At 34.8% G+C, this 27,500-nt stretch overlaps 1 protein-coding gene across 1 annotated transcript in view; it reads left to right on the plus strand.

Annotated features, from left to right (window-relative positions):
* Window positions 1-27,500, plus strand: part of LOC137657943 (delta-1-pyrroline-5-carboxylate dehydrogenase, mitochondrial-like) — a 194,130-nt gene that overhangs the window by 76,994 nt on the left and 89,636 nt on the right. The window contains exon 2 of the mRNA XM_068392656.1: window positions 7,621-7,700. Within this exon, the coding sequence (XP_068248757.1) occupies window positions 7,621-7,700 (80 nt within the window). The remainder of the gene's footprint in view (window positions 1-7,620; window positions 7,701-27,500) is intronic.

Raw genomic sequence — 27,500 nt, forward strand, 5'->3', positions numbered from 1 at the left:
TAAACACTTTTAACAAAACAAGAGAAAGAGAAATAAGATAAAGAAAAAAATAGTTGTGCCTGAGTTCACCCTCAGGCAAGAAAACTCTAACCCAAGAGTGTGGAATGTTATGGTACAGAGGCTATGGCACTACCCAAGACTAGAGAACATTGGTTTGATTTTGGAGTGTCCTTCTCCTCGAGGAGTTGCTTACCATAGCTAAAGTCTCTCTTCTACCCTTGCCAAGAGGAAAGTGGCCACTGAACAATTACAGTGCATTAGTTAACCTATTGGGTGAAGATGAATAGAGTAAACTGCAGAAAAGAAGGTAGTGGAACCAGAAAGATTGCCTAAAAGAACAAAAATACTGTTTCTATTGTCTGAATAAATAGCACTGCTATTAGTTGCCTAAACAGAAATTTATTACATTAACTAATTCATCTCTTGAAGGACGGAAGATTTTGACTTCGTGAAAACTATCTGGATGAACAACCTGTTGTGTGACAGATATCTTATAATATTTGTGATGAAGCATTTAACGCAATTGGTCACATAATGATTATTAGATTTAATAAGATCAATATCATAGGTGCTCTGTGTGATAAAGTACCAAAAGTTTTTGATGTATACAAGCCTGCAGCCTTGTTTGAGAAAGTTGTAGACGTTAAGCCATCCCAGAGAAAGCCAACGCCTCCAAAGTGGCTTGTTGATCAACTTGAAGGGGGTACAGGGAATTACTTTAAAATTTGTTATTCAATTCAGGCCAAAGTATGAATCATCGCCCTTGGAGATATATCTTGTTTTGGAAAAAATAGTTACCTCATCCATGCCAAATCATTCTCATAGTTTAATTTAAAGACTAGTGATATTAGATTAGATGTCAAACCCCACCTAAATTTTAGCTATGGAAGGGGAGTAATTATCAATAGAGACCCGTATGAATTTACAGAAGTGGAGATATTGGCCATTTGTCCATTAATTGTATGGAAAGTGCATAAAGTCCCAGGAACATTAAAGATTATCCTTACTTTCCAGGATGCTGATGTACCTTTCTACTCATTGAAAGGGAAAGAATTAATTTTGGCATTGTCAAACAGAAGCCACTGCTGTGTGTTGATAGTTTTACATTTGGACATACTTCATAAGTTGGCCTAGATGAAAATCTTGCCATGGAGAGAGTACACTTGAGACCAGGTGTTTGAACTTCAACTTGAATCGTAAATCCATTGATAGGAGCTGCAAGCTTTATAAATTGGAAGAAGCTGTCCTCAACATATTCAGTGTAGAGCACACAAGAGGGGTGCATGCCTATAAACTATTGAATAAATCAAGCAGCCATGCAAAGGCATTAAGTGAAAGTGGAAATTTGCTGCAGGAGATAAAAAAAGTCACCTAATACTGCCAGCAGGTATAGTAAAAGAAATACATCCAATGATAAAATCCTGCTGGACGAGGCAAGCATATTGCCTCCTGAGGCTTTGCCACTGTGTAATTACACTGGATCATTGCCAATCTCTGTACAACCTTCATTTCTCATTACAAACAAATAATATAAACCTCTCAGTTTATGTCACTGTCTGATTTTGAGGCTCTAATTAAAACCAAGTTATCAGATGAGGAATGAGCAAAACCTGGTAGCTCACCGCCTCTTCATTGAAAAAGAGAGACCTCCTTCTCTCTTGTCCCCTTCCATAAGGAACATGAAAGTGATTGCATTAAATATATATGTTTTGGATCAACAGAAGACAACATAAATCAATTAGATAAAAAGAACACAGTAAGACAACTACAAAACCCAATTTATTAAGACCCCCTCTGAAGAAGTCAATGGGAAATCATGTTAGATGAAAAATTATTAATAGGAAAAATTCTTCTAAGGTGTTTTCTAGAAAATAAACCATAGTTTTTCTTCCATTTTGCAATGAAATTGTCAGGGTTTAAGAGCCAAATATAGAGGACTTGAGCTCTTCGTTTATGAACAATCCCCCATTATTTTATGTCTAAAGGAGAGCAAGCTTGATAATAATACTCCTCGAGGTCCTTGTATTCTTGCAGCAGTTCTCATTACCTTGGTCTTGGATATGTTTATTTTCAATCCATACTTCTCTATTGTCCTGTTTATCTTATTTATTATTTATCATCCTCTGTAAACCCCCTCTTGTGCTACAGACAACTACCTTTTCATCAACAAACCTTATAGTTTTCACTATTTCACCTCCCACCTTCTTGCTACTTTCCAGGTCTTCCTGCCATTCTTTCATAATTGCTTCTGCACAGATGTTGAACAGAATTGGTGATAGGGAACATCCCTGTCTTACTCCACTTCCAACTGTTCTAGGTTCCGAATCGTCATTTGCAATTTGTAGTATTACTGTTTGATTTACATATATTTTATTTTATCAACCTTCTATCTCTCCAATCAGTGGAAATGCGTTTTAGAATTTTCCGAAGTATGTCCAATGAACCCTATCAAATGCTTTCACAAAGTCTATTAAACAAAGAAACATTTCCTCATTATCATTTAGAACTTTTCTTGCATTATCATCATGCAGCCAATTGCTTCCCATGTCTCACATCCTGATCTAAATCCAATGGTCCTTTCTAATATATTTTTCAGCTTTTGCTTTCAACTTCCCTGCTAATATTCTAAGCATTATTTTTGATGCACGACTGATTAAGCTTATTGTTTAATGTTCTGAGTACTTTGTTTTTGGTTTCTCAGGGACGCAATCCTGCAGATTTTTGTGTGATCTTCTGACCAGTCTCCATTCTTATAAATCATATGGCGTAATAGTTTCAGTTCTTCCTTGGTAACTCCCCATAGACTTTTTGTTTTAAGAACTCTACTGGCATATCGTCTGGTTCGGGAGCTTTACTATTTTTAGTTCATTTATAGCTACTGCGATTTTTCTGTTTAACAAATCAGGACCAATGTTATCATATCTTACTTCTTCCTCTTTTATTTCTATATCAGAAGGTTTGGTCTCTTATCATATAGGTCTTCAACGTGTTCCATCCATTTTTCCCTACATCTGCTGGATATTTTAGCTTTACTCCATAATCCTTTCTAATTCAATGATTCTCAATCCACCTCTTCTCTGTATATTAATTTGAATTTAACTTTTTTATGCATTAGGTCTGATCTTCCTCTTTTTTTAAGTTCGTCTACTTCTTTGAGGTCTTCAGCAAGATGGATTTCCCTAGTCTTGGATATATACAGTATATGCATATAGGTATGAACATATATATATATATATATATATATATATATATATATATATATATATATATATATATATATATATTTATATATATATATGTATATATATATATATATATATATCAATATGTATATATTACATGCATTATATATATATATATATATATATATATATATATATATATATATATATATATATATATATATATGTATGTATATATATATTATATATATATACATATATATATATATATATATATATATATATATATATATATATATATATCAATATGTATATATTACATGCATTATATATATATATATATATATATATATATATATATATATATATATATATATATATATATATCATCAGCTGTTAATAGAACATTGCAGAATAAAAGCCTCAGACATGCCCTTCCAATTGCATCTGTTTATGGTCTTTCTATACCAGTCCACACCTGCAAACTTTCTCAGTTTGTTAGTCAATCTTTTTCTTCCCTCCCCTGCCTCTTTTATAATCTCTAGGGACATATTCTGTTATTCTTAATGTCCATCTATTGCCTGTCATTCTTATATGTCCTGCCCATGTCCATTTCTTTTACTTACATGTTGTTAGAATAGCCTCTACTTTAGTTTTCTCTCATATTCATGTTGCGGTTTTTCTGTCGCTTAGTGTTATTCCCATCACTATTCTTTCCATAGCTCTTTGAGTTGTAACTAGCTTATGGTCTAAGGCTTTAGTAATGCTCAAAGTTTCTGATGCATAAGTTAATACTGGTAGGATCGTCTCGTTAAATATTTTTCTTTTTATAGAAAGTGATCTTTTAATTTTCATAATCTCATTTTGTATACCAAATGCTCTCCATCCCATGCTTATTCCTTTTTTAATTTCGGTTTCGTGTCATCGGGAAACACTGTCGGCCCTATGTATGTACACTCATTAACAATCTTTGTTCTTTGCATTTTCATAGAACATCTTAGTTTTACTCATATTCATTTTCAGTCTTACATTGCTGATCTCTATTCAAATCTTCTATCATCTTTTTTAATTTCTCCAATAATTCAGTAAACACAACTATGTCATCTGCAAATCTTAAGTTGATGAGATATTCTCCATTAATGATAATTCCTACGTTTTCCCTATGTACGTTCTTAAAAACTTCTAGGCAAGTTGTGAATAATTTTGGAGAGATGAGGTCTCCCTGTCTAACTCGCTTCCTGATCAGAATCTTCTCACTATCTTTATTTAGTTTTGGGATTGGGTATACCTCCTGTTTAGATATCTGGGTGATCTTACACAAGATTCTTCTATTTCTTATTTGTTAAGGGCTTTCACTACTGATGATATTTTGACAGAATTAAAAAGCTTTCCTCATAGCCTATAAATGCTTTACATAGTGGTTTGTCACACACTGTTAAATTTTTTCCATTCTCTGGTTAATTACATGGATATGGTCAGTTGTTGAATACCCCCTTCTAAAGCCTGCCTACTCTCTTGGTTGATTAAAGTCCAGCTGTCTTTCTATTTGGGCTTTTAAGATATTTGTAAGTATTTTATATATCATGGAGAGTACACTTATTGAGCGGTATTATTTTAGGTATCTTGTGTCACCCATTTTGTGAATTAGTTAACTGAGAGTTTTTCCAATCTGTAGGTATAGAGTATTCTTGCAGGCATTTGGTGTAGAATTCAGCCCGTTATACTACTATGAAATCTACTCTGTTTTTTATTAAATCAATTGTTAGGCCATCTTCTTCTGCCTTGCTTCTTCATGCCTTTTAATACATTCTTTACTTCTACTGTTACGTTTGGTACCAGTTCAGGTGTTTTGTTATCTCTATTGGGAAGTTCTTTCTTATGTGTATCATTGTATAAAAATCCTCAGCAATTCTTACCACTCCATCTCTATTGTGATTGAAAATTCTATTTTCATCCCTGAAAGCAAACATCAGTTGGTGCCCTGTTCCAAGTCTTCTTTTCATCAATTTGATGTTTCTTCCTTTCTTCATTGTTTCATCAGTTTTCGTCTGATTGTGTTTACGAATATCTTTGTTAGTTTATTGTTTTGGATAATTCTGCTAATTCTGCTTCATCTCTCTTGTATTTTACCCTCGCTTCTAATCTTTTCTTTATTAGGTTTTAGGTGTTTTATGGTAGCTTTTCCTGATCTGGTTTAGGAACTCTACCACCTATCTCTTGTGGCGATTCCAATGCAAATTTTATTGAATTAGTCGTGGATGAGCTTGATATGCCCATGCATGAATTCTCTGTGTTTGAAATCGAAGTCATTAAAAAACCCAAGAGATGGAAAACCCCTGGATACGATGGAATAATTGCTGCGATGATGCTAGCCAAAAATAAGTGACTCAAAATACTTACAAGATTATTCTGTAGAATGTGGCGTGAAGAGGCAAAACCTGAAGAATGGGAGCTAGGATTGTTGATTAAAATGACAAAAAAGGAGATTTGACCGATTGCAATAATTAAGAGGCTACACACTGACGCCAGTTGTCATGAAAATTTATAGTATGCTCATTCTAAGGAGACTATAGAGAAAGATTGATGAAAAGCTGAGAGATGAACAAGAAGGATTTCGAGAAGGTAGAAGTTGTACTGACTAAATTTTCACTTTTAAGACGTGGTGCAGCATTGTGTAGAATATAGAAATTAATTTTTATGGCATTTGTGGACTATGAATAAGCCATTGATATTGTGCACCAGTCAATTTTGTGGAGAGCCCTACGTTATTATGGAGTCCCTCTTAGATATGCAAATTTGATTAAGTATTCTTGAGCATAGCAAGTGCAAAGTTAATGTTAGTGGAGTCCTATCAAATGAATTTCCAGTGAATAGCTGAGTACTCCAAGCCAATATGTTGTTACCTATGTTGTTTATCCTCCTCATGGATTTTGTAATGCATAGAACATTTGGGGATGGTGGAGAAGGATTGGACTGGATTGGTAACAATAAATTAGCTAACCTAGAGTATGCTAAAGACGCTGTCCTTATTAGCAGAACACCACAGGATATGCAATGCTTGCTTACCAGAGTGCATGAAATATCACATAATGTTTTGCTCAAGATAAATAGAAGAAAGACAGAGATGATGAAAACAGATTATGCAATGGAAAATGAAATATCATTGGAAGGAGAAAGGATTAATGAGGTGGAATCATTTGAATATTTAGGAACTATGATCCCTAATACGGGATCTCTAGAATTTGAGTTTAATCAAAGATGGGAAAAGAAAATCAGACAATGGTTAGGTTAAGTAAAATTTTTGAAGTCAAATCGCCAGAAATTACATAAAAAAATCAGGCTATATATCAGTATAGTGAGATCGATGTTACTGCATGGACATGGGTCATGGTATGACAATGAAACAATATCCAATAGATTCAGGAGATTTGAGAACAAAGCTCTCAAAAGAATATTGGCAGTTAAATGGAAGGACGGGATTAGAAATGAAACTTTAAGAGAGATTTCTCGAGTGCCATATGTGGATGAGATCATGGTGAGGGCAGATGGAGATGGTTTGGGCTTGTTACTTGCACTCCCCAAGAGAGACTAGTTCACCAAACGTTCAACTGGTCTCCACAAGCCACTAATAGAGTTAGAAGCCCCAGGCATAATTGGTTGAAGATTATGAAGCGCGAATTAGATGATGAATGGCAAAGATAACGTCTGGCGAAATCTAACTGAGGTCCTTTGTGTCAATAAGTGTAGGAGATGATTATTATGATGATGATATATATATATATATATATATATATATATATATTATATATATATATATATATATATATATATATATATATATATGGTTGAATATATGCGTATATATATGTATATATATAAATTTATATATATACACATATATTATATATATGTATATATATATATGTTATATATAAATATATATATGTATATATATGTTATATAAATATATATATATATATATATATATATATATATATCTGTATATATATGCACGTATATATGTATATATATTATATATATAGATAAATAAATATATATATATATAAGTATATATGCATATATGTATATTATGTATATATACATACAGTATACATATATATACTGTATATATATTTATATATATATATATATATATATATATATATATATATTTATATATATATATATATATACAGTATTTATTCATATATACACACGCACACACATATATGTATATATATAGATATATATATGTGTATATATAGCCTATATATATATATATATATATATATATATATATATATATATATATATATATATATAATGTGTGTGCATATGTATAGATAGATTCATATATACACACCTGTATATATGATATTGTGCAAGTATTTAAATTTTTTTAATAATATTCTAATGAAACGGTATTTTTTCTTTGTAGATTAAACGCACGAGCCGTATCTACGATTGTTAATGACGTCCAAATAACAGATTTCTCCGTTGAAAATGAACCACTTCTTGGTAAGTACATTAGGAGAGCCTTATTCTTTTGTTTAGATTTATGACATTTTAGTTAAGCATTGAAGAGCATAGCATTAGAGGTTTAGTCACAGGAGTTTTTTTCCTGCCCCAACAGTCAATGTAATAAGTGTCTAGAGACAGAAGTTTTCCAATTTATCATTGCAGAGTGCAGAGCATTGAGAAACAGTGCAGAAGTTTCTTGATGCATTATCGATGAGCATAAAGTTGCTTTGTTTGTCATACCGTATCAGTTAATAAGTAGTTCAAGATAGTTTTTTTTTTTTTTATTATATTTGAGATGGCTATTTCATTTAAAAAAAAAAGATCATTGTAAAGTTTCTACAAAGTCCTTAGGAAATTCTACTTGATTCAATATTACAAGTGAAATGTGAATAGAAGTAGTATCACCAAATATTAACCTGGTCTGAGAAAAACAAAACATATAAAGCACACGACTTTCTATTGAAAACTTGTAACGAAATTGTCTCGTGAAATTACCCTTCTAGTTACTGTTAGACTTTACTTTTCTCTACCCGTAAAGATGAAAGGCATCTCCATTGTGTAACAGGATTTCATGCTAATTTACCCCACTCTCTCTCTCTCTCTCTCTCTCTCTCTCTCTCTCTCTCTCTCTCTCTCTCTCTCTCTCTCTCTCTCTCTCTCTCTCATGTATTAAGAGACTCGGAGGGTAATTTTATAACATGATTTGGAAAAAGCCGAGCTGATGAATACATATTCCACAACTGCATTCACTAAGGAAGAATCAACGACCCCCCCCCCCCCCAGCTATCAATTATGAAGGACCACAACTAATCAATAGAATTACCTTTACAATGGATGATGTCAAAAAGAAATTAAAAGGACTTAGTAAGTCTAAGGCACCAGGTCTAGATGATTTTCGTAAAAGAGAGACCATAGAACTAGAAGAAGAGAGAACCCCACACTTTTATAAGAGGTTTCAAAAGATAGCCAACGAAAGAAAGGCACTACTAGGATGGAAACTAGGCAATATTCCTCCAGTCTACATGAAGGGACAAAAAGAAGAACTTGGCAACTACAGATCTGTGTGTGTAACTTCAGTACCTTGCAAAATTTCTTAATTAATTATAGTAGAATAAATAGTAGAACTTATAGAGAAAAACAATCTTCTGATAGGCAGCCAACATGGTTTTAGACGAGAGATCATGTGTGACAAATCTTTTGGAATTTATCAAAAATATGTTTAGCCTTTATGACCAAAACAGGCAATAGACATCATATACCTATGCTTTCAAAAGGCTTTTGACAAAGTTCCTCATAAAATATTAATGGTCAAAATTAGAGCACTGGGCATCATTGACGAGCCAGCTGAATGGATTGAAGATTGGCTAAGAGTCAGAAAACAGTGTTGTGATTAATGGTGAAGCTTCAGAGTGGGCATCAGTTGCAAGTGGAGTACCACAGGGATCCATCCTTGTCCCATTACTATTTCTGATCTACATTAATGACATAGATTTAGGATTAACTAGTAAAATGGCCAAATTTGCCGACAGTATTAAACTAGGCATAAATGTTGCGAACTCAGAAAACGTAGAAGCCTTAAGAGAGGATCTAATGAAGCTAGAAAAATGGTCCAGAAAAGGGCAAATACCTTTCAACTGTGGGAAATGTAAAGTCCTGCACATATGTTATAGTAATCCACAATCAGATTACTCACTGCTGGGTGATGGAATAGAAAGTGTGGACCAGGAGGAAGATTTCGGTATTATTATCAGCAAGGATTTGAAGTTCACCGAATAGAGCAGAAAAGCTCAAAAGAAAGTACAAAAACTAATCATTATCTCCTCCTACGCCCATTGACAGAAAGGCCTCGGTTAGATTTCACCAGTCGTCTCTATCTTGAGCTTTTAATTCAATACTTCTACATTCATCATCTCCTACTTCGGGCTTCCTAGTCCTCAGCCATGTACGTCTGGGTCTTCCAACTCTTCTAGTGCCTTGTGGAACCCAGCTAAACGTTTGGTGAACTAATATCTCTTGGGGGAGTGTGATGAGCTTACTCCACATCATGATGTCATCCGCATTTATTATTCTTATTATTATTATTATTATTATTGTTGTTGTTGTTGTTGTTGTTGTTGTTGTTATTATTAAGATTATTATTGTTATTATTATTATTATTATTATCATCATCATTTCTAATCCAGTCCTACCATTTAACTCCCAATTTCTTTTTGAAGGCTTTGTTCTCATACTTATTAAATCTATTGGAGTTTGTTTCATTGTCATACCGTGACTCATGTCAATAGAGTAACACAGATCTCACTGAACTGATATATAGCCTGATTTTTATATGTAATTAGGCGATTTGGTTTCCAAATTTTACTTAACCTAGCCATTGTCTGATTAGCTTTTTTCAATCTTTCACTAAACTCTAATTCTAAAGACCCTGTATTGGAGATCATAGTTCCTAAATACTTAATTGATTCTATCTCATTAATCCTTTCTCCTTCCAATGATATTTCATATTCTATTGCATGCTCCGTTCTCATCATCTCTGCCTTTCTTCTATTTATCTTCAGCCCAACTTCGAGTGATATATCATGCATTCTGGTAAGCAAGCACTGCAAATCCTGTGGTGTTCTGCTAACAAGGACAGCATCATCAGCATACTCTATGTCTGCTAAACTCCTATCACCAATCCAGTCCAATCCTTCTTTACCATCTCTGACTGTTCTACACATTAAATATCCTTGAGGAGGATAAACAATATAGGTGACAACACATTCCCTTGGAGTACTCCGCTGTTCACAGGAAATACATTTGATAAGACTCCATTAACATGAACTTTGCACCTGCTATGCTCATGAACAGACTTAATCAAATTTACATGTTTTAAGAGGAATTCCATAATAACACAGGACTCGCCTTAAAATTTGCCGGTGCATACTATCGAAGGCTTTTTCATAGTCCACAAATGCCAACAAAAGGGGATTTCTTTACTCTACGCATTACTGTACAACATGTCCCAAAAGGAAAATTTGGTCAGTGCAACTTCTACCTTTTCTAAATTCTGCTTGTTCATCTCTCAGCTTTTCATCAATCTTTCTCTCCAGTCTCTTTAGAATAAGCATACTACAGTGGAGCCTCAGTACTTGAACAACTCACAACTAGAACGGTATTCGACCTAAAAATTTTAGTCCAATATGTCTTCGTATTCGAACAAATTTTCGGAACTCGACCAGCCGAGTCGACCTGAACCGGTCCAAACAGCATCCCCCTCCAACTTCACGGCATTAGTTTGAGCCAGCCTACCATCGAAGGAAGACTCATGCATTCCCCTGTGTTTCAGATTGTGCTAATCTGAATTTTTATGCTTTCATTATCAACTCTGGGCATTCATAATGGGTCCAAAGAATGCCAGAAGTGAACAGAAAGATAAGAAGAAGACAGTGAGAATGACAATTGAACTAAAAAGGAAATAATTGCCAATTTGAGAATGGCATTCTTGTTTCGGATCCCGCTGCACAGTATGACATTCCAAAATCAACTATTTCAACTTTCCCCAAGAATGAAGAAGTGATAAATGCAGCTAATATTGCAAAAGCTGGGACTTTGATAACGAAGCAAATGAAAAGGAAAATTGGAAAAGCAGCTACTAATAATCATAGGGAAAAGGAGTTAGCCTGTGATAGCATTAGTGAAGCTTTTATTTGCGAAAAAGCCTTACAACTTTATGGTGACCTTGAAAAGTAAATGCCTAGTAAAAGTGCCGAAAGTGAAACTTTTTTGTTCAAAGCCAGTAGAGGTTGTTTCGAAACATTCAAACAAGACATGGCGAGGCAGCAAGTTCGAACAAAGCTGCAGCCGAAAGCTTTGTTAAAGAGTCTAATGTTTATGTAAAGGAAGAACAGTTTCTTCCTCAACAGGTTTTTAATTAGGACGAGAACAGGTTATTCTGGAAAAAAATGCCGGCCAGTACGTACATTACATAGGAGAAAAAATAACTACCTGGGCACAAGCCTATGAAGGATAATCTCACTCTTTCCTTGATTGTAAATGCTATCAGTGACTGTAGAATAAAACCTTTGCTCGTCTATCATTCAGTCAACCCTCGGGTCTTTAAAAAGAAAAACATAATGAAAAGTAAATTGCCTGTTGTGTGGTGGGCAAACACAAAGGCATGGGTGACCCCACAGTTTTTCAATGAATGGGTGCATGAGGTGTTTGCCCCCAAGTGAAGGAATATCTAGCAGCAAAAAATTTGGCAATAAAATGTGTAAATCATGGACAATGCTCCTGCTCACCACCCAGGTTTAGAGGATGAATTAGTTGATGAATTCAGTTTCATCAAAGTTAAATTCCTTCCGCCGAATACGACGCCGATTCTTCAGCCCATGGACCAACAGATCATTTCGAATTTTAAAAGACTGTACACAAAAGCCCTTTTCCAAAAGTGTTTGGAGGTGATCTATGACACATAGCTAACACTTCGAGAATTCTGGAAAGAACACTTTAGTATCTTGAGCTGTGTGAATCTCATTGACAGTGCATGAAGTGTTGTAAAATACCGTATGTTAAATTTGGCATGGAGAGAACTGTGGTCAGAATGTTTACCGAAGAGAGATTTTGAGGGGTTTCAGTCTGAATCAGATTCTCCAGTCAAAGAAGTGCTATCATTGATGAGATTCTGACCCTGGGGAAAACTTTGGGACTTGAGGTCGAAAAAAGAGGACATTGATGAGCTTGTGGAAGGATACTCTACTGAGATAACAACCGAAGAGTTGTTGCATCTGCAACAACAGCAGCAGAAGGATATGGTAGAAGACCTTTCACCAGAAAAGGATGAAGGAAGGGAGGAGGTTTCAGGTGTCTTAACCAATGAAATGCGTGTAAAATGTAGTGAACTGCAGCTTTTTGTGGAGAAATATCATCCGGACACAGTTGAGGCAAATTGTTCCGTGAACATTTTTAATGAGTGTGTTATGTCCCACTTCAGGAGAATAGTGCAACAAAGACAAAAAAAACTGCTTACGATGGCATGTTACCCACTGCTTTCATAGAAGGGGACTCCCATTCAAAACAGTAACCTTCCCCCTTCCTTCCTCCACCTACATTCCTGTATGCCATCAAATTTATACTTTATGTATGTAGTTTTAAATAGTTTATATACACATTTTTACATATTAGTACAATATTTAGTTTTAAAATGTGAACATTTATCTGGTGCTTGGGAACAAATTAATCTAGTTTACATATGTCTTATGGGAAAAATTCTTTCGGTTTTCGAACATATTGGTTTTCGACCACAATTCCTGTATGAATTAGGGTCGAGAGCCGAGGTATTACTGTATATATTTTCATAACTGACATAAGTGATATGCCTCTGTTATGCTTTTTTGTAATAGGTCATATAAAGAGTCAATTCAAATGCAGAAACAGAGACACTGTACTACACCTGTACAAATCACTAGTAAGACCCCATCTAGAATACAGAGTACAATTCTGGGCTTCAAGTATTCAGAAGGATTTAGATAGATTGGAAGCAGTACAAGCTAGGGCCACCAAACTAGTTCCAACACTAAGGCAATTTGGATATAAACGGAGGATGGAAAGTTTGAACTTCAGGTGATCTACAAACTTGACGGCTAAGGTGATAGTTAATGAAGGGATTCAAAATTCTTGAAGGAATAACAAATGTAGATTACACCAATCTATTCACACTTAGCACAAATCACTCCATAGGTAACGGACTCAAACTAGAATTGAAAAGATACAAAACCACTTTAATAAGGCAATTTCTTTACATTCAAAATAGCAAAAACTTGGAATAGACTTCAAGCAGATGTAGTAAACAATAACATGGTAAATGAGTTCAAGAACAAGTTAGACAAGATCATAAGAGCTCTCTAAATGCTTGAACTAAATCTCTTTAGTGAAGAGCAAATGAAGTCTCTGCAGATTGACTGAAAAGTCTTTGAGGCATCCAATATTATTGTAACACACTCTCTCTCTCTCTCTCTCTCTCTCTCTCTCTCTCTCTCTCTCTCTCTCTCTCTCTCTCTCTCTCTCTCTCTCTCTCTCTCTCTCTCTCTCTCTTTCTCTCTCTCTCTCTCAATATTCAGGCACCCATTAAACGTAAGCTACATTTTCACTCCTAAAATTTTTGCATCTCATATACTAAAGTGGCATTTGCTGTTTGTGAAGTATCTTTTTGTATAATCATCTTCACTGTCTCAGTTTCCCCCTTTTGTTTGATATTTATATATATTATGAAAAATACTTGATGACCAAATGCTACTTAGTGTATATTCAACTAAAGTATATTTTACCTAACACAACTCCTTAGAAGAAAACCACTCTTTGAATGAGTGGTCTAGCAGCATGTCGAAATCCTCTCCACATGGCCATTGCCCCCTTATCTTGCTTCCAAGATATTAAGACTTCTTTCAGACGGCTTTTATGCGGTCTGTTCTGCCGTATGTACTGTATATTTCTGCCTTTCATCCTACTTTATAGCACTAGTCAATTAATACTTCTTCACTAATCAATTGTCATCCATTCTATCCACATGCTTGCCTTCTTAACCCTGGATAGGTATCGTTATTTGACCACCTTAAATAGGTATCGTGGGTCGACCTTGACCAGAGGTCCAAAAAAAATTCATAAAAAATTCATTTACAGATCAATTCACAACCTTTTAATAGCAAACAAAAAAAAAATTCAGAGAATATTCTAATCATCAAAAAAGTAAATAAAAGCTAAGTCCAAAATAATTATTTATTACAAAAAAATTAAAAAAATAAGTATACAAAAGAAAAGACCTTACAAAAAAATTCACCTTGTCTAAATATGGAAATAAACTAAAACTATTCTAAGCACTTATTCTTTGATAATTGAGCACCATTTGCTGAGATCCAGAGGGGGGGGAGTAACCAAAAGGGAACGTTTCCTGAAAAGAGAAAAAAAAGTGTGTGTTTTTTGTCTAAAAAATCTATCCTCTTTTCAAATTTTTTTTAGTTTAGTGGCTGAAATCTTTTACAGGATATTGTTTTATTATTGTACAACAAAAATGTGTAAAAGAATCTGTTATTGGATATTATTTAATGTTTTATAAAGGCGCAATTTTTTTTTTCATCCTCAAAGCATCTTGCTTTGAAGGCAACATAGCATCATTTACGGAGACAGGTTTCGCCAGCATAAGTATCTGGCCTCCTTCCCCTCTCCCCTCAACTGGGCTCAAGTAGGGCATCATAATCATTTACAACAGAACATCAGTCCAACCAGACTTTGAACAAACTAAACTAATCCCTCATATCTACAACAGTAATGTCCAGAATTCCCTAGTTTTAATCTGTACCTGTCAACTTACAACAAGAGACATAAAAAAATATAAGTGCATCCCAATGCTCAAGTAAAGAAAATTCTCTCTCTCTCTCTCTCTCTCTCTCTCTCTCTCTCTCTCTCTCTCTCTCTCTCTCTCTCTCTCTCTCTCTCTCTCTCTCTCTCTCTCTTTTCATACACACGATCGTATGCTAACACAATTCTTCATGCACATGGCTTTCATGGGACAAATCAGCTGATGCTCATTTTGCCTTAATCATCAAAATTTTTGGCAAAAGAGAGCATTACCCACACTAACAGCAAAACAACCGCTCATCTTCTACCTTCTTCCACACGGCACTTACGTTTTCACAACTCTTACACAAATCTCGTAATTTTTTTTACATCACTTATCTAGCTTAAGACTTATAACTTAAAACATTAAAAAAGAAACAAACATTTTAAGAACTCTATCATGCAAAAAAGTCGAAAATGAGAATTAAAAACGAAGCAACGCTCAAAACCTTAAAATGACGTTATTAGGTTATGCATATAACAGGGTATCATGGCATAAATGAAACTAAAGGAACAAAAAACTGCATGTCGTACACATTAAGGACAGTTCCCTATGCTTTCAGGCAAGTCACTGAGACTTACATAAGTCATCAACTCGCCTAACTAGCCTCTTATTGCTGTCATAAAACAGCACAAAAACCTCAATTACTCGACTATCTCCCAGTGATTCACCTAATCTCTTAATCACAACCAAAATTGCCTGTTTTGTTATAATTCGATATAAGAATATTCGTATTTCCTAACATAGTCTGACATGAAATCAACTGTTACTCTTTCTTATTAGGCATTAATTAACTAATGAGGGGCAATCGTATGGCTATTTATATTTTACTCTCTAACTCCAAGTTTATCCTGATCATCCAGCCCCCTTATGTTAATCAGTTAAAGAAGCACTCAAATTCGTCCACTTTATGTATTTTGGAATTTTCCTTACTCCTAAAATTATTGGTTATGTCTCTTGCCATATCTTTCTGTGTCTCAGCAAATTAGAGTTTAATGCTAGACTAATTTGTTTTCAAACATAGGCGTCACATGTTTGCAACTTGAGTGACAGGCAAGTATGGTCTTTCTGACAACAAAGTCAAAATTTTAGGTCACGTTTTGTTTTCTGAATTTCTCGTTGTTTGTAAATGGTTCTGAATTGTTGCTCAGAAAGTGTTCATATGGGCGATTATTTCTGAAACATGAGATTTTTATTTATTAAATTCTAACTTCCACCACAACTTTCCTAACTACTGTGTCCTACATATGTGCTCTTACACACACATTGAACATTTATTTTATACCTTGACACAAACTGAAAAAGTCTACGGCAACTTGTTCGTCATTGCTCATTCATTTCTGAAACTTTTCATGTTAATTATATGTTCTCGCAAGTTAAAAGAAATGGACAGACCTAAGTAACAATTTAAATTCTCCTCTTTTTATCATGTTGCCTGATATCACCTAATAACAATCAATTTCTTATTAGTCACGATTTTTCCAAAATACGCAGTTCTCTACAGAGTTGAAAAAACAGTCTTAATTCTGACTTCTAAGTCAAAAGAAAGAACATAACTTGTCAAAATCTTAAATATCTTTTCAGTGCAAAAAGAAAAAGAAAAAAAAAACTACTCAGGATGCGCTATTCACACAATGATTGTGATGTGCAAAAAAAAAAAAAAAAAAAAATAAAAAAACTCAGGATGTACTATTCACACAGTGATTGGGATGTCATAATGCTGTGCTTAGGAAATTCACACATCATCACGTTCGCTTTATTCCTCTCATCTTAACTTGAATTACCCTGGCTTTGAAATATATTCATTCTCCCTATTAAGGAGGCTGGCTGGCTAATGCCGTTTTTTTAAGGATAGGTTGATTGATTGATGGATTTAAAGGTTTTCTGGCATCCTGACATCTAAGGTCATTGACACTGTTTAAGGATAGCACTTTGACATTTATGCCACTTAATGAGGTAACCTAGGACATCTCCAAACTGCATAGGACTTTTGCCTGTGACCTTCGGTTTTACAACGCCAGGGTGATTTATCCTGGAAATGAATTTTTTTTAAATTCTATCTCCTCCCTTGTTAATCAATATTAAGATCTGGGATTACTATCCTATATCGACTTGATGCAGACCTCCAATCAAATAAAGAGTATTTTTCTAAAAGTAATTTTTTTTGCTAGATATGAATTTTTTCATTATGCTAAAAAAAAATCCCCCAAATCGGTAAAAAAAAATAGAAAGAAAAAAATGAAACAAAACTTGGAAATAAGAGGGCAACATTTGATTTTTTTTAATGTCTTTCCAAGTTATATACCAGATTTCAGTTATATATGTTTAAAACTAAGGGAGAAGATAGAATTTGAAGGTCAATAAGTATAATTTTGAGATACAGGCATTCAAAGTTTTCCTTTGTGTTTTTACAAAGAAAATGTTAATAGATCATGATTATTATGAATTTTATGTTCTTTTTTTGGATATTAATAAACCAAAAGAAAGTTATTTACCATAATTTGATCATGAATGAAGATCCTTTGCTCAATATCTTGCTTCTTTAGGCGAGACAGTCGCTCCATCATCTCTCTCCTTCACTACTTCCGATAATTTTGCCGATATTAACCACTTCTGAACTCTTATTAGAGTGAATTTTCTTCTTCCTTATGTTGGCGAGTTGTTGAAAGTATCTTTTCCTTTGTGGAATGTTGATATTCTTGTCGAAACAAAGAAAACTAGATGTAAAAACGAGTGAATATCACAGGTCAAACTCAAACGTGTACTCTCTATGAGGTTTGTGGTAGGACTGAGTGCCGGAGGGTGTAATAACCATTTAATACATCGTCTTGTGAGTCATGCAGATGCCATTGCTCAAAATTTGTTTTACATTAAAATGTAATGACTATCAAAATTTACGATAACAGAAGAAATACTGCATTTTCTTGCAGGGAACAATGTTTTTGGTTTAATGAGTTACTTTTACTAATTACCCTGTAACTAAGAGGAATTTTGACAAAATATGTCGTATACAGATTCTCCATTGCCATACGAAGCTCAGTGAATTTTTTTCAGGATTTTGTGTTTTTCTTCCTATACCCCTATATATTGGTATTCGGCCATGCCCCTTAAATCATTTGTCGTTACTTACTTTGAATGATTTGTCAACTATGCTCCATGTCATCAGACCGAAACGCTAGTGAAACAAATCAATTATGAAACACTTAACTAAGAGAAATTAAATGCAATGGCTTTAAATTGCACTCGCGACAAATTTCAAATTACTTAGCAAACTGTTGCCAACTGTAGTTACAATACTTTGACTATTACATTAATAAACTCCTTTTTATTAAATAGGATGATCTCCAGACAAAAACTGACAAACAATAGATTAACACTTTTTTTTTTTTAAAACATCTCATAACGAGTTAAGTATTAATTATCGGTAATACGACGTGTGACGTAAAAAAATATTGTGACATGAATTTCCCAAATTATCAATGAAGTTGTTACACTTCTTTCTCCATAATTTTACCATGTACATGATTAAAGAGGACATCATAAAAACTTCACAGACTAGCTCTGAATTACAAGCAATAACTAACATCCTATATTCAAACTGACCGAAATATTTCTTCTCTCGAATTAAATAACTATCATTAACACAGAATTGTTTCAATATGTGACCCTACTTCTTTTCCAAAAAACACATTTAACACGTTTGGCAATGAAGGTCTTAAATATTGAGAACAAACTACGTTAAACCAAAGAATCTATGCAGTGAAGGTTCACAGTTTACACAGTGTAAAGAAAAATTTCTTAGTTATCCACACAGCAACAATATTAATACTATTTATTTTCTTTTATGAAAAGAAAAATCAGTCTTTACTCAAAGCTTTAACACTGAAAACATTTTACTTGACTTGTTAATTTCTTCAATCAAAACTAGTATTCTTCATTTTACTTTAACACTACGTAAACAGAATTATAACTTCGTTACTCTACACTTTAACAAAATCTTACAACATATTTATTAATCATAAAACCACAGATTTTATACCACGTTACTTAACTTCTGTGTGGGTTAATTGCTGTGGTTTGCCTTAGGTCCTTTGTCCTACAATTGCTCTCTGGGACCTCTTCCAATTTTTGGAAGGGTGCTTGGCTTTCTTGGGTGCCCCATGTTTGTCAGAGCACCTGCTGCTGTTGATTTGACGATGAAGTCCTCCCTAGTTATGGCATTTACGAGCACCCCAACTACTCCTGATGATTGGCTGATAGGGCCCCATAGAAGGTTCCTGACCTGCCATCTCGAATGGCCAGTTTCGATGCTGTTGCTCCCCCGACGGTAAACTGAACATATTGTCAATTGTCTTCTTTTCCCACAGGAACCTTGCCGTTTCGTCCTCTTGAGGACGAGTGTGTTTCCTCACGAATGGCTCCTCCCTCCAGCGTCGGCTGTTCCGGCCTGCCTCTCTCGCGGAAGGGTGCTAAGTTCTGTTTTTTTGCTGGTGCTCCATGGGTGACTGGTTCACACCATCCCTCCTGGCTACTACTACTCTCGACATCATTGTCAGGATTTTCTTAATTTTTCTAAGGACATCCATTTATCCTTTATCTTCTTTCATTATGCTTTTTAACTGTTTTTTTTTTTCAAAGTTTGTTTCCTTTCCTCTTCTTCTGAGATGTCTCTTTCTTGCATCTCATGCGTCTTCATTTCCCTCTCATTCATTTTTCTTATTTCATCATTGGTCACTTCTAAAGTCAATATTTGGCAGCTGCGGCACTCGGTCTTTTGCTTATTATTACAATTATTTTTAATCCTCTTTATCCCACTGTGAGGTCACCAATTTGTCAATTATAAGTCTGAGGCAAACATTACTCCTAAAATCGCAACCTAGTGGAGTTTAGTTTGGACGTACTTGGTGCCCAGTGGCGACGGGAGTACACGACCATGGTCCGCACCCAACTCCTTTCACCCTACTTCCAAGACCGAGTTTTCATGACACCTGTCTCTGTGGGGATCAGGTGCTTCCTCCAGGAGATAGGTGGTTGTCTTTAGCTACGTGACTTCTGCGATGTAGGTCGCCCAGTTCTAGGTTGCCCCACCTCAAATTCCCCAATGCTTTTCCAACCTCCCTCATGTTTTGAGCTGGGAATTAAAAGAATGACGACAATGTACATACAACATACATAGTGTACTTCTTTCTTCAGACACTACCCTACTTCCCGCGACGTAAACTAAGCTAGTTAACGGAGGTTTGGCATATGTATAAATTCTCATGAATGATTTGTCTGAAACTCCCTATACTGTGAAAGTGGAGAATGCAAATTTCCTTTCTAACATATGATACTTTATTATTCTCAATCGGGTAAACCACCCTAACACTAACCAATGAACAAAACCACAACCTTTATTATGGACCTTTCAAACAATGATGCAGCATTCCCTGAAAATGCTAACTCCCCTGGTACTGTTGACGACCTCTGGTAATTTATTTTAAGAAAAATCTGTTGACAACTTAGTATCTAAAATGGACCATCTTTCCAATATTCACAAATAGATTTATTTGGGTAACACAGGGAAACTGAGAATCCTGCATATAACCAAAATTCTATTAGAATGTTACGGTTTAGTCAAAGAAATTAGAATTAGACTTGAAAATTACAAATGGGAGTCTTGGATATCCGTTAATAATCATAATGAAGCATTTAATGTGATCTGTAATGTAATAAATATCAAAATTAATAATTTGAACATTAAGGGTGCTCTGTGGGAGGGGGGTACCAAAGAATTTAGATGTATACAAACTTGCAGACTGGATTTATAGAAATATCGAGGTAGTTATACCTTCCCAAAGAAAGCTAAAACCACCATTTTGGCTTATTGCTTAATTTGCAAGGGATACAGGATATTATTTTAAGATCTGCAAATTTCTTCAAAAGAAAGGAAAACCTTCGCACCTGGAGATATATCTCGGATATAAATGACAAATCACAGACACACACACTATTATATTATCCAATTCAAAGACAGATGATGATGGATGTCAAAATAAAGTGTGATATCAAACCCCATCTAGATTTCCATGAGTTTATGGAAGAAGAGGTACTGGCCATGTTTTCTTAACTGTATGGAAAGTGCATAAGGTCTCTGGAGCATCAATGATTATCATTACTTTCCAGGATGCTGAAGTACCTTCCCACATTGACACAGAAAATGAGGGGATTAAAGTTCAGCCATTTAAGCAGAAGCCAATAATATGTTTTAATTGCGTTATATTTGGGCATCCGTCTAAAGTTTATAAGAATAAAAAAATGTTTAGTATTTGCTCCAATCTATACCATAAAGAATGTTCACTTGAAGTAAGGTGCTTGAATTGCAACTCTAATAATGAATCTACTGATACGAGCAGCCAACTATATATGTTGGAAGAAGCTGCCCTCAATAAATCCAGTATTAAACATTCAAGTGTGGGGTATGCAAAGAGACTTTAATAAATCAACAAGCTTTACAAAGACATCGAAATCAGGAGAAAAAATACCACAGGAGACATATAACCCACCTATTACTTTAAGAAGTTTTTGAAAAGAAATTCACTATCTTCTGATAAGGTGGTGCATGATGAGGCAAGAATATCACCCCCTGAAGCTTTGCCACTGTATTAACAATAAGGCATTCCCCATTGCTATTTAACCTTTGTCCCCCAGTACAAAGGATAGTATTAATCTCTCTCAGGCTATGTCCTTGCCTGATTTGATGGAGGTTCATCTTACCAAAAAAAAAAAAAAAAAAAAAGTGCCCCTGTAGTGGGGAAGTTGCTTAAACTTGATAACTCTCCACCTCCTGATTTGAAAAGAGAAAGACCTTCATCTCTCTCACCCCATTCCATTAAGACCTCCATCTCTCTAACCCCAATCCATTAAGAACACTAAAGCTATGACACCAAATTGGTATGATGTTTTGTCTGTTATTTCAGATCAAAAAGAGAAAAACTTGATCGATCAAAAATTCAAATTGAGGTCCACCATCCTCCTCAACAATTAGGTCAAAAGATCATGAAAAAAGACTTGTAAGACCTAATTTATCAAGACCCTCTCTAACGAAGCGTATAGGAAATAATGTTAAATGGGATACCTCATCCAAGATGTCTTTCAGAAAATAAACCACAGATGTTTCCTCCATTTTCAATGGAATGGTCTGGGACTAAGGGCCAGACATGGAGAACTTAAGCTCCTCATTTGGGAACACTCCCCCCATAATTGTATACCTACAGGAGAGTAAGCTTGATGATAATACTCCTTGTCTTCGTGAGTATAGGACAATATATGATCTATGAGGAAGGGCCATGAAGGAAGTCTTATATACATTAGTCGAAATGTTCCTCAAATATAGTTGTCTATTTGTAAATCTCGTTAGGCCGCGGTTGTACAAATTATAGTACAGGCTATTCATCTTCTCCCTCAACCTTTTCTCCTACTGGTATATTTGAATGGTAGACATCCTTTATGCGGCCATGTTGTAGCAAACACAAGGGACAACATTATCATTATCATGAATTGTGGAAAATTGAAGATATTGGACTCTTTAATACATGAGTCCACACACTTCATGTCATTCGTTGACCTTTCTATTGCAAGCTTTAACTTCCTTCTCGATTTTGATTGGAGAACGTTAGATGATTGGCATACTAGTGATCATGCTCAAATTATTATAAAAAACCAACAATACCCTTACAGAGATCGCCATGATGGAACCTTGACAAGGTAGACTAGAGAGCTAAGTAAAATTGAAGGGAATGCAGAACAGTTTGAAAGCATAGATGAGGCCATATATTTATTGAATGGAACTCTACATACAACAGGAGTTAATTTAATTCCCAAAAACACAGGGTTATTCAAACAGTGATCAGTCCTTTGTTGGTCTTCAGAACTAACTGCCCTGCACAGAGCTATAAGAAAATTTCTTAACCCGATTGTATATACAATGTACTGAGGAGAATTTCATTATATACAAGAAATGTAGAATACATTTCCACCATGCAGTGAAAGAAGCTCGGTACTAGTCTTAGATATCAATTGTTTTCTCAGTCAACAGTAAAACACCACCATCTTTTGTATAGAGGAAAGTAAAAAGGATCGGGCAAATTCATCCCCAACCCACCACCATTGTTGAAAGTGAATGGTCAGTATGTGGCTGGAGCAACTGAGGTTAGCAATGCTTTGGGCGATCTTTTCTCCGACGTATTATGCAACTGTAAAGCAAGTCCTGGACACCAATATAGAAACATTGAAGAAGAGAAAATAGTGTATTTTACAACAGAAAAGGAGGAATAAGAAATTTGATTCCACACCTGCTACTTGCAATGATACAGCCTATGGACCCAATAGTATTCCATGAGCAATGATTAAACATGTAGCTGTTAATACTCAGTTATTTATTTTAAGTACCCAACTCTCTGGGAACTAGCCTTTATTTTAGCATTTTTAAAACCTCATAAGGATGTTTTTAGCTGCAAACTATTGACCAATTACATTTACATATTGTCTATGTAAGATCATGGAGAAGATGGTCAGAGCAAGACTGGTGTGGTAGCTGGAGAAGAAAAATATTTTATCACTTATCCACTTATCCAATGACTTTCGTGTTGGTATGTCTTGAATCCTTTATTTGTGATGCCTTTGCCTCAAAACATTACCATGTAACTGTCTTTCATTTTACCTTGAAAAGGCATATGATACTACATGAAGATATGGTATACGTAGAATGATTCATAATTTGGGATGTTTTCACAGATTTTTTCAAGTTAGGCTTGGTGAAACTCTGTCAGCGAGGAAATGTCAGGAAAGAAGAGTTCCTCAGGGTAGTGTGCCGAATGTTACCCTATTTGCATTACCCATAAATGGGATATCCTCTGTCATTCCCCTAGATGTGCTCTCATCACTGAATGTAGATGATATCTCCATATCATTTGCTGGAGTTAGAATGGCAATGGTTGAGAGAAAACTAAAACTCTCAATAGACAAAATTATTCACTGGGCAAAACTATTGTTGTCCATATCTTGTATTCGGGGAGTACATCCAGACCCTGATATATACATGAAAGGTCAATGGATCCCATGTGTTAGTATAGCTAGATTTTTGGGGTTGATATTTGACTGCAGGCTGACATGGGTTCCTCACTTGGAAGTCTGAAATGTAAAATGTCTAGAGGGTCTGAATGTTTCTTTTAAAAGTTAGGCCCCATACATATTGGGAGAAGATGGGAAAACTATTTTGATGTTGTAGAAGGCCTTATTTTGGGTGTGAAATATACTCCTCACCAACCCAAAGCTAATTAAAAATTGTAGATTCTGTACACCATACTGGTATTAGAGTGGCCACTTGAGAGTTTTTCGAACTTCACCTATCCCAAGCCTCCTTGTTGATACTGGAAAATTACTTTTAGACCTTTACCAAAGGACTTCTGTTGTTCGTTATTGATTTAGATTGCAAAGAATTCCTGATTCTTAGCATTCCATACTGCAAACCTTGTGAGGCTTTGTAGATATTTAGAGGTGCGGCCAAAATTTCCACAACCTTAAGGGTTTTTCGGTAAAAAAATTGATAGTCTTAATATAGATAGAAATAGTGTTTTCATTTAGGATATCATCAACCCTTGATGGAAATTACCAGAGTTATCTTTTTGTAAATGTTTTATTGTGGTAAAAAAAAGAATATGAGTGACTTAGAAGCCTGGTGAAGCCCGGTTTGTTTTTTCAGAAAATGTTGCAGAACATAGGGAATAAACTTTTATCCTTGCTGACGGCTTCAAATCTGATGCTTATGTTAGATTTGGAGTATAAAGCAGTGCTTTTAATTGTAGAGGTGTAATCCCCCTAGTATCTTCAATATTCACTGCTGAACTATATGGCGTACTAACCGCTTTTAAGAAAATAGCGTTAAAAGACGAGGGGAATTTTTCAATTTTTAGTGATGCAAGAAGTGTCCTACAAGCTTTATAAGCTTTTAATTCAGTAAATTTTGTTATAAGATTTTAGAATGGATCTTTATTATTGGGCTGAGAGGTATTACAGTTTAATTTTGTTGGGTTTCGGCACATGTAGTTGGCCTTTGAGGAGGCAGATTTACTGTCAAAGAATAACACAGCTAAGTTGCTACCAAGAAGATATCCCATCGTCTATATTGATTTTTTTACCAAGTAATGATTTTTTTTTTTATAATAATTGGCAACAGCATTGGGATAATTTAGATGGAAATAAGATGAGAGAAATTGCGAATGTTATATAACATGATGCCACAAAAGTGGGAGACTACATTTTGTCGTCTCTGTCTGAATGGGTCAGATTCAGTTGACATACGAGTTTCTGACGAGTGGTAAACATCAGCCATATTGTGACGACCGTTTGATGACCAAATGCCCCATTTTAGCATTGTAAGAAATGAATATCTGTATGAGGCTTGATTTGAGTATGGCAGGTTCATCCATGCCAAGATTCTTGGGCAGAATGTGTTGTATTTTGTTAGCATTATTTTTAGATTTATTTCTGATGCAGATCTACTGAAAGTTATTTAATTTCTATAAGGACATATTCACTTTTATAGTTTTAAATTCAACATTCATTTATTCTTTTATAACAAACGATATCGGTGTTAATGACCTTTAATGTCAGAAGGCCAGAGAACTCTTTAAATCAATCAATTATCCACATGCTCAAAACACATCGAAATACTTTGATCCCTCCTTGCATTTACACAAACCTTTTCAATACATCTTCACATATCCACACTTCTCACCCGACCAATCCTACGTTTGCCATATAGTTTCAGCAGTATTTAATACTCTTTACTCCATTAGCACTCAACCTCCACACTTCACATCTATTCAGAAGAATTGGCTCAACACAACAAACATTAAAACATTTCTTCCTTTTTTTCCCATAAGAAATTAAAGTTTCATATCAAACATTTACACACATCCTGCCAATTCTTTTTTTTTTACCTATTTTGTGGCTTGCAGCTTTTTTCCTCTTACCATCATCTATTAGATTTTCTGCCAAATGTTAATACAAATAAAACATTTCCTTCACTATCCTTATTAACATTCATTGTCCAGTCTTCTTTATTACCAGTTACCCTCATTACTTGTTCTAAATCAAACCAAAATTGAGGAAACTTTAAAGAAAGGGAGAAACAGTAGCAGAAGTAAAGAAAGCACTGAAATGTATGAAAAGAGGTAAAGCAACATGAGAAGATGGCCTATAAATTGATTTAATAGTAGATGGAGGAGATTTCACACCAGTAAAACTGGCTGAATTTTACACAAAGTGTCTACCTTAATGTTCAGTACCTGCAGGTCGGAAAAACTTCATCATTATACTAATTCACAAAAAGGGATACTTAACATTTTGGAAATTACCGCCCAATAAGTTTACTCTCCTAATGTATAAACTATTTACAAAGATTGTATTAGACTGAATAGAATAAAAACAACTAGCCTTTAATCAAACAAGAGAGCAGACAGGCTTAAGAGGCATGTATTGAACAATTGACCATATTCATGATTATAACCTGCTAATACAAAAATCATCAGTGTGACAAATCACTAATTATGGTATTTATAGTGTGGACGTTTAATTTTTGTGTTATTTTTATTTTTTGTTTGCCAAATCACACACACACACACACACACACACACACACACACACAGAGAGAGAGAGAGAGAGAGAGAGAGAGAGAGAGAGAGAGAGAGAGATTGTGTGCGTGTGTAATGATTGTTTGTTGTGAGAAAGACAGTATAATCGAGGTTCTTTGTTTATGTTTAGCTAGGTTAGTACAGTGGTGAATGTCTTGGGGGTGAATGCTCTTTTTGATTTGACTGCAGCCAGAGGAAGTTGTGTGAATGCTGCTTTATCATTATTATTCTTTTACCAGCGTGGAAGTGTTTAATTATTTCAACAGTAAGTACAATTTATTCATCTTTGCTAGGAGTGATTATGAATGATAGTATATTATTTTTCTTTGATTATAGTGCGATAGTTTAGTTAGGTAGGAGTGTTCGTAAGTCTTTTTTTTTTTTTTTTTTTTTTTTTTTTTTTTTAGCAGGCCGTAATTCCTCCTTTGGAGTTTTTTGTATTTTGGCCTGAACTGTGTTGTTTGCCGGCCTTGTACGTACACAAATAGCTTGATGATGAAGACCCAGACTGTACAATAATTTTTGGAATAGATAGGTGATAGAGAATTTTTAACCATTGATGACCCGGCCAGTAAAATAAGATATTCTCTATGTTTGTGATGATGATGATGATGATGACCACCACCTAAGTGACTGATCAGTTAAGTTGATTGGAGCAAGAGTGTATTGTTGGCCACCGAACTGTGGCAAATTGCCATATAAAGACTGGACCCTTTGTTGGGTTGAGTGTTGATGTCTATAAATTTA

This window comes from Palaemon carinicauda, chromosome 18, assembly GCF_036898095.1.
Source record: "Palaemon carinicauda isolate YSFRI2023 chromosome 18, ASM3689809v2, whole genome shotgun sequence".
NCBI classification, from domain to species: Eukaryota; Metazoa; Arthropoda; class Malacostraca; order Decapoda; family Palaemonidae; genus Palaemon; species Palaemon carinicauda.